The sequence below is a fragment of the Pinus tabuliformis genome, chromosome 2_1 (genome assembly GCF_031772625.1).
Source record: "Pinus tabuliformis cultivar Carrire ecotype Pingquan chromosome 2_1, CPIR1, whole genome shotgun sequence".
NCBI classification, from domain to species: Eukaryota; Viridiplantae; Streptophyta; class Pinopsida; order Pinales; family Pinaceae; genus Pinus; species Pinus tabuliformis.
In genome coordinates this window covers 649,560,544-649,574,706 of record NC_142299.1, presented here as the reverse complement: position 1 = coordinate 649,574,706, position 14,163 = coordinate 649,560,544, and the positions used below count along the sequence as shown (strand labels likewise).

Here is a 14,163-nt window from a genome sequence, read left to right as displayed (position 1 = left end):
ACAGTTATTTTGGACTAAGCTCCCTGGAAAAACCCAACTTGGGAAAACCAGTGCAGCAATTGAGGGATTTTTATTATTAAGCAGTAGTGATAAATTCCTATTACAATTGGATGTCGAAATCTGGCAATCCTACAGAGAAAATACTAGCAAAAATATTATGAGGGATTTTCCTCACCCCACAGGGAATCAGTTCTCTCACTGCCAGCGCTAAGTGAGTCGTCCAAATTGGCTTGCACAGACCTTGTGTCACCCTAGCATAGAACTGGAATACGTACCGCCTGGAACAATTTCTCCTCAAGTTACCATGTCTGTTGTTGACTGAGAAATTGTATCTTCGGCACTTTGGAAAATATTCCCAGCCTCTAGAATTAAAAACGAGCTTCTCTCCAGCAAAATCAAATTTCCTTCTAAAGACTTCTGCGTAGCCCCTGTGTCAACCTCTCTATGTTTATCTCTGCCTAAGCTACTCTCTGGATCTGGAAAACTTCCTCCAGACTTACTGTCTTTGTCCCTCTCTGTCTCTGCTTGCCTTCTATGGCTCGAACTCTTTTGGCAACTGTTGCTGCTCTCTAGAAAAATTGAACTGCCCAAGGAAATCAATCTCAAGTGTATTTCTCCATCTACCCATTGACTTCTTCTTATAATCTCAGTGTGCGACTCCAACGGCCAAGATTAAATCTTAATCAATGGCTGAGATTATTTCCTAGTCAATCTATGTGAGTTTCTAAAGAAATCTCACATTCCTAAATTAATTCCTGTTAATTAATCATTTTTCCTAAGTTAGACTTAGGAAAAATTTAATTATTAATTAATTAACTTAATTAAAGCTCTTAATTAATCATTTTCCCTAAGTTAGACTTAGAAAAATTTTAATTATTAATTAATTATATTAAAGCATCTCTAGGTGCATTTTCTTGAAACCTTTTCTGGGTTCCAGAGTCCTAGTGCTTCTTAGCCTCTCTGACAACTGTCAAGACTAGAACACCATATGATACTACAAAAACTAACATATTGTTGAGAAATGTAACTAGTTTTGGTCTTCATAATTGTTGTATTCATTTCAATATGTATCCTATGTAACAAACAAGAAAAGAAAAAGTTATTATTATTAAAGCATGGGTTTCATGTTCATTATTGATGATATTCTAGGTAAAAGCATGTTCTTCATGCTTCTAGGGTTTGTTGGGTCCTATGATTTATTGTCTCGAGTTAAAGAAGTCAACACTGTGTTTGTAAGACCCTTCTAGGAAAAATATCTTTGTAAAAAGAATTACTATTGAGACTAGAAATTCCTGGAAGCTCCAATAGTACAAGTTGGCCCTGGGAACATCAAGTCAACCTGAAGGAGGGACTTCGACCCCTTGGCTATATAAATGAGAAACTCAACCTCATTTGGGACACACTCACTACACAAGTTCGATCTATCAAGAAGGAGTTTGATCTGACAATTGGAAGCAGGAAGAAGAAGAGTGAGGGTCTAAGAGAAGCTAGAAGGATGAAATTTCTTGTTTTTGGGCTCTATCTCTCTCACACATCTGAAATTATAGGGTCTCTGGGTTGCAGGAAGAGGTCAAAGTTGCATGTTCGAGTTGCAGGAGGACGAAGTGTGGTAACTTGTAGTTGGAAGAGAGAATACTATGTCTAGACCTCGTTGACCTTGGGAAGAATTGTCTTGCTCTAGGAGGGTCTCAACATAAGGTTCGGTTAGGGTTTTTGAGGAAGCTGCAAGTCTGACATTCCAAGGTTGAAGTTGTAGGACGAGTTAGAGTATTGAAGCTGGCAAGTCAAAGTTGTAAGACGAGTTACAATATTGAAGCTAGCAGGTAGAAGTTGCAGCGTTGAAGTTGGTTGGTGCAAGCAGCTAGAAGAACTTGAGGAAGGGGCGACTTTGTACTAGGAGAAGAACTTGAGATAGGGCTTGGGTCTTTCTATCTCATTTGAAGTAGATTCTAAGAAGAGAAGAGTTTTCAGGTTTTTCCCCTTATGGGGGTTTTTCCCTATCTAAGATCCTAATATTTGTGTCCTCAATTGTTACTAATATTGTTGATATTATTTGATGAAAATATCTAACTAAAGAACTAAAGAAGATAAGTAAGATTCAAAAGCAAATATCAAGGTTAAAGAAAAATAAGATTAATAGTTGCCACTTTCCATTTTCCAACATGGTATCAAAGCTAAGGTGAAAAAGGAAGGCAGCAGGAAGGACACTAAAAGGAGTTACTTGTCAAGGGGAAAGGAAAATGAAACTCTCAAGAAAAGACTAAAGAAGAAGAGTTCGAGAAGGATTGAAGACTAATTGGTAAAAGACCTAGAAGTATGGTTTCTACTGAAGAAGATTGAGACTACATCAAAGGAAAAGTACAAGAAGGGTGTTGATCTCTCTTAAAAGAAAATATATTTGGAAAACATCTTTGAAGAAGGCATCAAGGATCTTGGAAGTTGTTGTTCGAAGAATCTTAGGAAACATCTAAAAACATTGACGTTGAAGACTCTTCATCTTGAAGGCATCAAGAAGGTTGAAAACATCATCAAGGAGAATCTTGGTCATCAAGTAAGTATCATATTATTACATTATGTCTGAATATTCAAGTCATATGGGTTCTTTCTACAAGGAGAGCAATAAGCTCGTTGGGACATCAAATTATCTATCATAGAAGAAAATAATTGACTTGATACTCACAGAACAAAAAGTAATGGAATTAGTTACTGGGGAAATTATTGAACCAGAGAAAGATAAGACACAAGAACTGGAAAAAAAAAAAGGGGGAATTAAGGGCACAGAGGATCATAGTGGAATCCACTAAAGATTATCTTGTTCCATTCGTTGCAAATTTGATGACTTCCAAGGCTATGTATGACAAGCTAGTGAATTTGTACTCAGTAAGTACAACAGGACAAAAGATGTCGTTGAGAAACAAGTTGTATAGAATGAAGAAATCAAAGGATGATGATGTGGCATCCTTTCTCATGATAGTCTCTCAACTAAGAGAGCATCTGCAAGGATTTGGGGAACCAATTATTGATTCTGAAGTAACCATCTATGTACTAAATGCATTGCCACTAGAATGGAGTAGCTTTGCAACAAGCATCTACTCCAAGAAGGATTCAACTCCCTTCGATGAGTTGTGCGATTAGTGCATATTGGAAGAATGAAGAATCAAAGTAAAATATGATATTGGAACAGATGAGAAATGTCAAGCCTTTCTAGCCCAAGTCAAGAAGTTGAAGAAGGGAAAGTTTGGTAAGTCCAAGAAGAAAGACATGTCTAAGGTTCAATGCTTCAAGTGCAAAGAGTTTGGACACTTTAAATGGGATTGTCCAAACCAACAAAACAACAAGAGAAAGGAAAGGAGTGAAGCTCATGTAGCCAAAGCAATGGGAGAACCTAAGAAGAATGCAAAGAAGGAAGAAGAGAAGGATATTTATTACTAAAGAAGGTTCACTAGCTGTCAGGTTCTTTATGAAGGTAAATGTTTTAGGATAGTATGGTTTTCATAGCATCAATGAAAGAAGCATATGATAGTAGCATGTCTAGAATTTACATGATTAAGTTTCTTTGAAGAGATCATCTAGATAGATGGCTAGATAGACCATTTTGAATATTGATCATCCAAGCATTAGCTAACATCATATTGGAAGAAGTCACCTTGCTTGGGTGGATCATCATGATCCAGGAAGAACCATAATTATGAAAGGTTCTTGAAAGAAGCACTATGACAAAGGTTAGTAGACATTTCATGTAATGTGGAATCAATACTAGTAAAGGGATGAAAGAATGCAATGGGTCAAGATGCAGGCTCTTTGTGAGATATATAATAGCTAGATGATCGGATAAAAGCATAGGAATGCATGTTGGATATAAAACTTTGGATAACATTCATATGTATAGAATCTTGTGGAGAAAAAGTTGGTCATAAAATATGCTTAGGTATATGGATATATGATGCTTGAAAAGAATAAGATTTGACTTACTTAAGGATGTATAAAGATTAAGACTTTCTCTAGAATGTGTAAGATAAAGATTAACATCTAGTATAGTCTTCGAAATAAAAAGTTGTAACTTGCTAATCAAGTTCGATCCTTAGGCCTTCATATGCATAAAGGAATATTCATATGGAGATGGACCTTGAGGATGTTGATGGAACAAGAAGGTCATCATAATGAGGTAAGTTTGATTTTCATTATTGTTGGTTATCTGATTAACATATTATTTTGCTACCTGGTAGAATGTTGCAGGGATACATGATGACAATTGAGGCAAGTTCAACTGTATGGATGAAAATGTATGAGGATTATTGAGGGAAGCTCAATATCTAGTACCTAGCAACTGTGAAGTCAAGATGTGGACATCTTGGGATTAAAAGGTAGCAATGCAAGAAGATAACTTGAAGGTCAAAGGAAGATCACTTTCAAGAAGAAGTTATGATCAGCTTGAAGTTTGGAAAGGCTCAATGTAATGCCTTCATATTGAAGAAGAAAGTGATGAGAAAGAAGATTGGCCTAGAACCTATCACAAGAGAGAAGGTGGCTCCATGATACCTCGAAAGAAAGAAAGCTCGATGATGCAGAGGAAAGAGGGAGTCGAGCAACTATGAATAACTGGTAGTTGAACTCTTATGAATACAAGTTGTAAGGATTGTGATCGTGACTTCCCACATAGAAAGGAATTTTAAATCTCCTCTGATTTTTTAGAGGGAGTAAAGGAATCTCCTTGTGCAACGTTATATTCTCAAAGGAGAATAGGGATGTCCTCTCTGGTTGAGAGGGAGTGATATGGGACATCACATGTGCATTCACCTCTTTAGGTGATGAAGAGAGAATGGCAGAGGATTGGATAAGCATTTGCGGTATCCTTGAGGATAAAACATCCAAGAAAGGAAAGGTATCGACACTCTTTGAGGATGTGATAGGTATCTAAGAGAATAGTGGTCAAAGAGCACCGATATTCTTTGAGGACTCAAGATTGGAGATCCAAGATAAGAATAGTCCTAAAAGGACATATCTTGTAGACATTCAGATGGGCTATGTACCATGTAGAGGTAGTGCGGTATCACACGTAAAGCCTCCCAACATAATTCTCTTGATAAAAGAAAAGTTTGTCCAGTTAGACCTCAGAGACAATGCTAGTCATGATGATGATGCTTGCAGTATGGCTTACCAATCTGACTCTTCTTATGATAACTCTTTAGTTTGAGATATGATGTTGTATTGGTTATACAATTATGAATACCTCCTTAGTTAAGAGGAAGTGTGAGAAATGTTACTAGTTTTAGTCTTCATAATTGTTGTACTCATTTCAATATGTATCCTATGTAACAAACAAGAAAAGAAAAGAAAAAATTATTATTATTAAAGCATGGGTTTCATGCTCATTATTGATGGTCTTCTAGGTAAAAGCATGTTCTTCATGCTTCTAGGGTTTGTTAAGTCTAAATAGTCATTGTCTTGAGTCAAAGAAGTCAACATCATGTTTATAAGATCCTTTCAGAAAAAAAATATTTGTAAAAAGAATTATTTTCTAGTCTAGAAAGTCCCAAAAGCTCCAACAATCCAAGTAGACCTTGGGAACATCAAGTCGGCCTAAAGGAGGGAATTTGACCCCTTGAGAAGGTTATATAAAGGAGCAGTTCGACCTCATTTGGGACACACTCACTACATAAGTTCGATCTATCAAGAAGGAGTTCAATCTAAAGTTGGGAAGCAACACGAATAAGAGTGAAGGTCTAGGAAAAGCTATAAGGGCAAAATTTATTATTTTTAGACTCTATCTATCTCACACATGCGAAATTCTAAGGTTTTTGGGCTGTGGAAAGAAGCAAAAATTGCAGGTTCGAGTTGCAAGAGAATGAAGTGCAGTAACTTGTAGTTGGAAGAGAGAATACTATGCGTATACCTCATTGACCTTGGAAGAGTTGTCTTTCTCTAGGAATATCTCAAGAGGAGGTTGGATTAGGGTTTCTGAGGAAGCTGCAAATCTGAAATTGTTGAGTCGAAGCTGCAGGACGAGCTAAAATATTGAAGCTGGCAAGTCGAAGTTGTAGTATTGAAGCTGGCAAGTCGAAGTTGTAGTATTGAAGCTGGCAAGTCGAAGTTGCAGTATTGAAGTTGGTTGGTGCGGGTGGTTGGAAGAACTTGAGGAAGGGCCGACTTGTTACTAGGAGAAGGACTTGATCTAGGATTTGGGTCTTTGTATCTCATTTGAAGCAGATTCTAAGCAGAGAAGAGTTTCCAGGTTTTTCCCCCTGGAGGGGTTTTGTCCTGGCTGAGAGCCTAATATCTGTGTCCTTTGTTGTTACTATTATTGTTCTTGATATTGTTTGTTGAAAAGATCTAACTAAAGAACAAAAGAAGATAATTAATATTCACAAGCAAATATCAAGGTTAAAGAAAAATAAGATTAATAGTCGTCGTTATCCATTTTCTAACAATTACCACTCTTATGGCTTGCAACGTATTTCACTTTCCTTAGATATTCCTTCTTTCCAGCCTCTAAAGTATACTCTTTACCTGTATCCTTCTTGACCTTCCCCTTGCCCTTCCTTGCCTGACTAGCAAAAGCAATATTGTCATCATCACCCTTATATTGGTCTCCTAACAGAGATTCCTCCCGAATATGAACTTAACTCACAACTTATTCCAATCAAGAAGATGATCTCATGCAATGATACCTTTCATTAAATGAGCCCATCGCTTGGTGAAGCCTTTCAAGTTCATCCTTACCATCTCCTCATCTATCACATCTCCCCAACTATAACCAATCATCATGAACTTGTGTGATCTTGGTGAGATAAAAGGTCACAATATATGATCTAGTCATTTTGGTACCCCTAGGTTTTCAAGTTTATCGCTCTAGTATAGCTTCATCTCCAACATCTCCCTTGCTATTTTATTTTTAGATAGGTGAGGAATCACATGATCCTTCACCATATCCAAAATAATCCTTCTAGATTTCATGCCCTTTTGGATAAAGGTGGTCAGTTCTATAGCGTCAATAGGTTGGGTGAATCTGCTTTAGAAAACTCCCATATGCCATTCTCCATGAGAATCAATGAAACCCTAGCCTTCCAGCAAATGAATTTTGATGCACCCTTCAACATGTCTTCAAATCTTAACCCAATTGTAGTAATCTCCCAAACCATAAATTTTACCTTTACAAAAAATGATTGTTATTGGAAATATAGATTTGTTGCAAACTTGTATAAAATCTTGTTTCCCCTTCTTCAGAGTTGATGCTCTAATATCATGTTAATTTCTTAATTCAGGTCTGGGTTTAGTTCCTAGAAAAAATTTATACCCATAAAAATATTTCTACAATTATTGAATGAAAAACACATTGGAATTTTTGATAGAAAAAGTCAATAACAAAATCACCCACAGAGTAAATATTTTACACAACAAATAACCCTCCAATTACTCTTCATTTTCATTATCTAAATAATGAGGGCTCCCTTACAAGGAAAATGGACCACAAAAAAATACATTTTTTTTACAGTAACAGAACCTGGAAAAATTAGTTTCTTGAAAACCTTGGTCTGCACCTAGCTAAATTTTCCTCCACTCATGCAACCTAGCTCTTGATACCCTTGCATGTGTGGTCCACCTCACGTGAAGCCTCCACATGTGTGGCTTGTACACTATTCTCCTCACTGATGTGGCCTCTGTGTAGCTCAATTCGCTCACGTGTGGCCTTCAATAATTTATGGTGCTCAGAAAATTAATTTGACCTTTGCCACTAGTTGATCCTCTCTTCGAAATTCTTCGTCACGACTGCAACACGTTTTTCCTCTTCGACCTTGAGCATCACTCTCTCTTGTTGTCTTTCTCCTCTCCTTAACCTTGCTTTCATAACTCCTCATTGAGATAAGTCCCTAGCCCTAATCCCTAAAGTGATCGATGGCTAAGATTAAATCCTAACCCACTTGAGATCAACAATTAACATTAAAACAAATTCATTAAAGTAAATATTTTATTTTTCCTTAGTTTATTTAGCTCAATAGCCAACATAATTAATTATGTGATTTTCCTAAGTCAAACTTAGACTAATCACAAAAGAAACTTAATAAATTGAGCAAGTATCTTAGGGAGGCTTTAGATGACTCCTACATGCTTGACGCTTAGCCAATGCATAAGTACCTATTCACTGCTACAATGATCAACAAATATTATGACATCAAATCTAAGAATAGTCATTTATAGATAAATATTGATTAATTCCACATTGAAAATATCTTGGGATAACAAACTGAGTTGGACTATTATGGTACATTATTTCTCATAATGGGAAATTTCAAACACATTAGATCCCAAGAATGAAAATCATTATGACCTATATATCATTTATTATAATTATATGGTTTTATAGAAGTTAACCCATGTTATTTCCTTACATGTGCTTAACATGTGTCCAAGTAGTAGAAAATCCAACTAATAAGGGAGGATGTATCATTATTTCTTATACCTTAAGGAGCTTCAAGGTGTAAATGTGTGCATTATGCTAAATATTGGAGTGGAATGATACAGAAACCATTAGGTTAGATTTTGATTTATGGTGGGAGATCATAATACTATGACCAATCCTGGGTGAAAAAGTGAGTCCATAACAAGCTCAATTTTCCATATAGCATGACCCTAGATGTAGGATCATTCACTATGCAAATGATAAAGAATTTAATCATTAAAATACTCTAGTGACTTAATAGACCCTGCAACCATCTAACTCTCTCTCACACACACATCAAAGATATGGTGAACATCTCTAACCACCAACACCAAAGAGGAGAGAAACCATTATGACTTGTATATTACTAGTTATTACTAATATGAGTTTATAGGCATTATCTTGTATTATTTCATTCTTTGTGCTTGCCACATGTTGAGGTAATAAAAAAATCCAAATAAAAAGAGAGATGTAAAGTGTTTCTCTTATCTTCTAGATTATCTTGGAAGGGGATTCTGAAGTGTAGTTATGGACATCATGTTATATATTTAAGGGGTAGAATATATATTTAAGGGGTAGAATGTTATAGAAGCTATCAAGATATGGTTTAACTATCCATAGAGCATGTCCCTATGTGTAGGATCATTCACTATGCAAATGATTAAAAACTTCAATCATCAGAAAACCCTAACAATTGAATAGACGTACATCCACATTGGCTATCTAACTTTCCCCCTCTCACACACATAAGATATGGAGAATGTCTCTAATAACCAATAATAAAGAGAGAAAATTCCATTTCATGAGCATTGAAATGAAATCACTCAAAATCTTAAAATGTAATATAACAATCATCAGTTGTTATGATAATTTCTACTCCAACAAAGTCTATAAAGAAAAACAAGTGATAGATAAATTAAATTGAAAAATAGAATCATGCTAATTATGGTGGATAGACTCTCACGCAACAAGATAATTGTCTCACTCAAGGTGACTAAAGAATATTACAAGAGATAAATGTAGTAAAATTGCTTCTAGAAAGGTAAAGAAGCATGTTAATTATGGTGGATAGACTCTCATGCAACAAGAAAATTGTCTAACTCAAGGTGACTAATGAATATTACAAGAGATAATAAAATTGCTTCTAGAAAGGTAAAGAAATATGTTGGTCATTGCTACACCTTAATTCCATTACCAATAAATGAGATTAAACTTTAAAATTGCTCAAAATTTGACTTGTTTCCCTACATTATAACTATATGGCTATCATCATTTGCACGAAATCTATGTACTTCAACGAGAGCAGATGAAGTCAAGGGTGAATTGATATGAGTCGAATAAAAGTTTTCTAATGCTCATAGTAAGCTAAATGGGAATTTATTATATTATTCTATGGTCATGTGCCTTGCTAATGATCGAAATTTACACTACCATAAACATTAACATTATTGTATATGCCAAAGTGATGTCCGGAAGCTCTAGTATTAGTCTAGTGCATTGACATTAAATTTCTATGCTCGTGATGACACAACATAGATTTCTATATCCATTGTAATGAAAAGATTGTAGACCAAAAATATGCCAAAGGGATGTGTAGTTGATCTAATTGGTCCAATGTATTGCCATTATAGCTCTAAGTTCATTATAACAACACAACTTAGATATACAAAATAAAAATTTTAAAAATAATAATAAAATAAAAAACGATTTATGTTTCCAACATCACTAAGAATTAAATTAGTATATAATTTGCGACAGAATCAAAATAAAATCATTTATCACTGACAAATAACCAACTCTAATCTCATTTCTAAACATTTTCTTTCATTTTTAGAAGTCAAGCATGTCTTCTCATTGGAATAAGAGAGAGGAAGAATGTTCCCAATAAAGGAAAAAATATGTTACATACAAGATCATTTGCTAAAATTGGATATACATTACTTTAACAAGTTATTCTAAATAGTTAACATTGAACATTTTCATTGTTTTAAATATATTTTTGTTCTTGTAAGAAGTTGAAATAAATTTGAGGAACAATTTATGATTTCAGTACAAACACTAAAGAACAACTAGTATACTTCAATATGATCATCACTATTAAAGTTCTTCTAGATTCCTAACATGAGGTTATTGGGGGCCAATTTGGTACAACACAATCATCTATTGGAACTAAAGGTAATTTCCCTCCATAGATTTCAGGTAGTTGATTTTCATCAATATCCTTCAGTAATGTTTCTTTGACATATTTATCGTCAGTGAAAACAATCTGCAAACAAATAAACGCATTAGTAAAGCAAAATGTACACAAGAAAAAAGAATTGAAAGAGCATCATTACTGCAATAAAACTCTTTATCATTACTATAAAGAGTAGTTTGTCTCATGAATATAGCATCAAAGAGACATGCCCAACTTAACAAAATCTTTCTCTAAAGATATTTTGACTACAAACATTTGTGCGTGTGAGTACCTTTACTACTATATGTATTCATGGTAATATCTCTTCTTTTTTCCTGGCAAAATACTTTACAAAATTTACAAAAAATATCTACATCAAGGAAAAGCAAAGCGTGAAGCATATATATAATGGTATTTACATCCTCTTCCTTAATGCAACAAAAATAACAATAAAATCTTAATAGGCAGTACAGTCTTGGCAACTTGGCATTGATCAACAAAAACCCTTTTTGCCAACAATTGTGTACATACCTCTTATCTCTAGAAAAGACATGGTAGATAAAGAGCTAACCTCATTCTCGAGAACATATTTGCATGAAAGCTTCTAGAGAACAAATGAAGCAAAACTTCTCAAGCAATACCAAATACCCCTAAGTGAAGAATGAACCGCAAATCTAGAGTCACCCAATAACATTGCACACCAATGAAAATGCCTTTAAAGGATAGTAGACAAATCAATCTGACATGCTCCTAACACAACTTGGCCAAAGGAAAAAATAGATGCTTCATTGTTTCCCCATGAGATAACAAAGCAAAGTTTTTGGGGTTTTATTGATGCCAATGTTAATCTCTGGTATTTTATGGTAATAATGTTTTTAATGTTCTGTTGAATATTACTTATAAATTATCAATTAAGAGCTTTTGTAGAATAATCTATTGCACAGGGATCTTGTATAGTTTATTAGATCTAAAGTAGCAATTGTAATTTGATTGAATTAGCAGGTATCTCTAATTCTTGAAGATTATATTGTTAATTTATATCTCTATCGATCTGACAATTTGATCTAGTGTTTGCAAAATTCATTCGTACTTAAGAAATTTGGGTGTTTGGGGAAGTCATTGGTTGGACCAGCTGACTCCTAAGGCATAATATCTTAAGAGCCCACTTGATTGAAACCTCAGGATTTATATAATGAAGCTTCTCTTGCAGGGTTTTTTGGGCTAGTACCTCTTTTAAAATTATTTCTCTCTTAAAAATTGTGCTAAATAGCTAAATAGAAATAGCCTTAGATCTACATATTTTGGAGCAGAGTTGGACTCATACTCCTCAGATCTGATAAATCTGTAAATTATTTGTATAGATTTGTAATTTACTTGTGTAGATTTGAAATTTTATAACATAATTTTGAGTTTTAACACTTGTGTTTTTGGCATTTTCTCTATTTTTGTATATATCGGGTATTGGGTTTTTCTCTTTTCACTCGTGCGGGAATAGATCTGAGAAATCAGCCAAAGAAATCTTCAGATCTGAGCCAAATCTAGACCGTAGAGGGCAAAATCTGGGCTCAAAATTTGTTTGCAGGAGAAAAACGATTAGATCTTTCATTGAATCATTCACATTTGGGGTTTGTAGGCAGAAATATCTCAGTTTGGAATTCAAAATAATATTGGGCCAAAAATTTCTCTAAATTAAAATTCAAATTTCTTTAAAAGGCCTAGAGGCCCAGCGTTGCCTCTAATTGCCTAACGCAACCTTTCCTTAGCCTTCTGCTCAGCCCTATCCATGTTGTGTTAGCCCTACCATACCCTCTTCTCCTCAGCATGGCCCTTTCCTCTGGCCTACAACCCCTCCTTTCCCTTCGTCCATCTTTCCCTTCCTCTTTTTTCTCTCGCTGCTCTCGTCCGATCCTTCCTTCTCATTATCACAATCATCCCTTCCTCCTCTCCTCTGCCCTGTTACCTTACCTGTTGCCTGTGGCAGCCTCCTACCCTTAAAACAACCCTTCTAATCATTAAATATGCTTCTAAACTCTCAGTTCTTAACCCCTTCTATCGCTGTGGTAAATTTTCGAAAATACTTTTTGTGAGTTAAATCAGAGTTTTGCCATTCAAATTTGAACTAAAGGAAAAAGATAAAATTTTGGGTTGATATATTTTTCAAATTTTAAGATAAGTGTAGGCAGAAACTGGTGTTTTTCAGATTGCTCATCATTGTGGTAAGAGCTTTAAATTTTGAGTTAATCTATCATCAAGTTTCTTGGGAGAAGATTCATGTTTCAGGTGGCACACACTAGAATATTTTGGACAAATTGCTTCAAGACCTAGGGCCTCAGGTTTCGTTATCTAAACCTCTATTTCTATCATTGTCTAAAACATCAAGCTAATAAAAAATATAAAATATTTGCAGGAAATAAATGAAAGCTTTAATAAGGAAACACCTCGAGGGAGATAAAGGCAAGCCTTTCTGGGAAAAGCCAATGCAAATGGATAACCAATATCCATAAAAGCAGGACACCGCTAATGGAAACCATATCATGAAACAAATTGCATCTTCAGTTTTGGTTATTCAATGAAATAATTAAACTTAGGATTATCAAACACATTTGGCATTTGACATTAAATTCCTCACTGCTGCCGAAAAAAATATCTATGAAATATCAGCACTATTAGTTTGGTGAAAGAATGATTGTTTGGCATATTTGTTCACTGATTTAGCATTAGTTTGTTATCTAAAATTCACTGTTGTCATAAGAAACTTTATTGCTATCCTGAGGAAAATTTTTGAAATTTTTATCCTTTAAGGTCATTTCAGCAAGGTTTTTATTGGCATTGAATTTAATTTGCTATCTCTTGAAATCACACACACATATGCTCATTGTCTAAAGAACATTTGTCTCGCATATTTAGTCAAGAAGATAGTTGTAAGGACTTACTGGCATCTAACTTTCTAACTTGCTCAAAGTGTTCTTGTTCCATTTAATTGTGAATGGTAATTGTGCTTAAATCTGAATCTCTTTGAGTTAAAGAAATTTACTCTAAGTTGCATTTGAATTGGATCTATTTTGAACATCTTTGGACTAATTAGTTTTGAGTTTCAAATATTTATCATTGGTAATTTCAGTAAGATTGAATAAGTATTCTATTTTGAATTGGTGGCAAATTGTACATTTCAATCATTCATTTACTTTGTTGGCACTTCAGAAAATTGGCATTTATCTTTGAGATTGGGATTACCTTTCGAATCTTTGCTTAAGTACTTAGTGTATAACTCAGATAAAATTGTAATCCAAGTACTTCAAGGCTTTAACATCTCATTTCACAAATCATCTTCTAATCTCACCGTGCATTTGCATCCTGAGTTAATTTTGCATTTATTATCGGCTAGTTGATCATCCATCAAGCAGCATTTGTTATCTTGTGACTTGATAACCCTTTCAATCCTGCAAGTTTATTTCTCTGGGCATTGTAATTAAAGGCACTGGTCTTATAACTTTAAATCAAAATTGTCGAATCTAATTGAATATCCTAAAACATTGCTCAATTAATCTTG

At 34.7% G+C, this 14,163-nt stretch overlaps 1 protein-coding gene across 1 annotated transcript in view; it reads right to left on the bottom strand.

Annotated features, from left to right (window-relative positions):
* Nucleotides 1-10,322: 10,322 nt before the first annotated feature.
* LOC149202256 (uncharacterized) overlaps nucleotides 10,323-14,163 on the bottom strand; it is a 106,044-nt gene continuing 102,203 nt past the window's right edge. Inside the window, exon 6 of the mRNA XM_089399924.1 lies at nucleotides 10,323-10,703. Within this exon, the coding sequence (XP_089256050.1) occupies nucleotides 10,554-10,703 (150 nt within the window). The 3' untranslated portion in view covers nucleotides 10,323-10,553. The remainder of the gene's footprint in view (nucleotides 10,704-14,163) is intronic.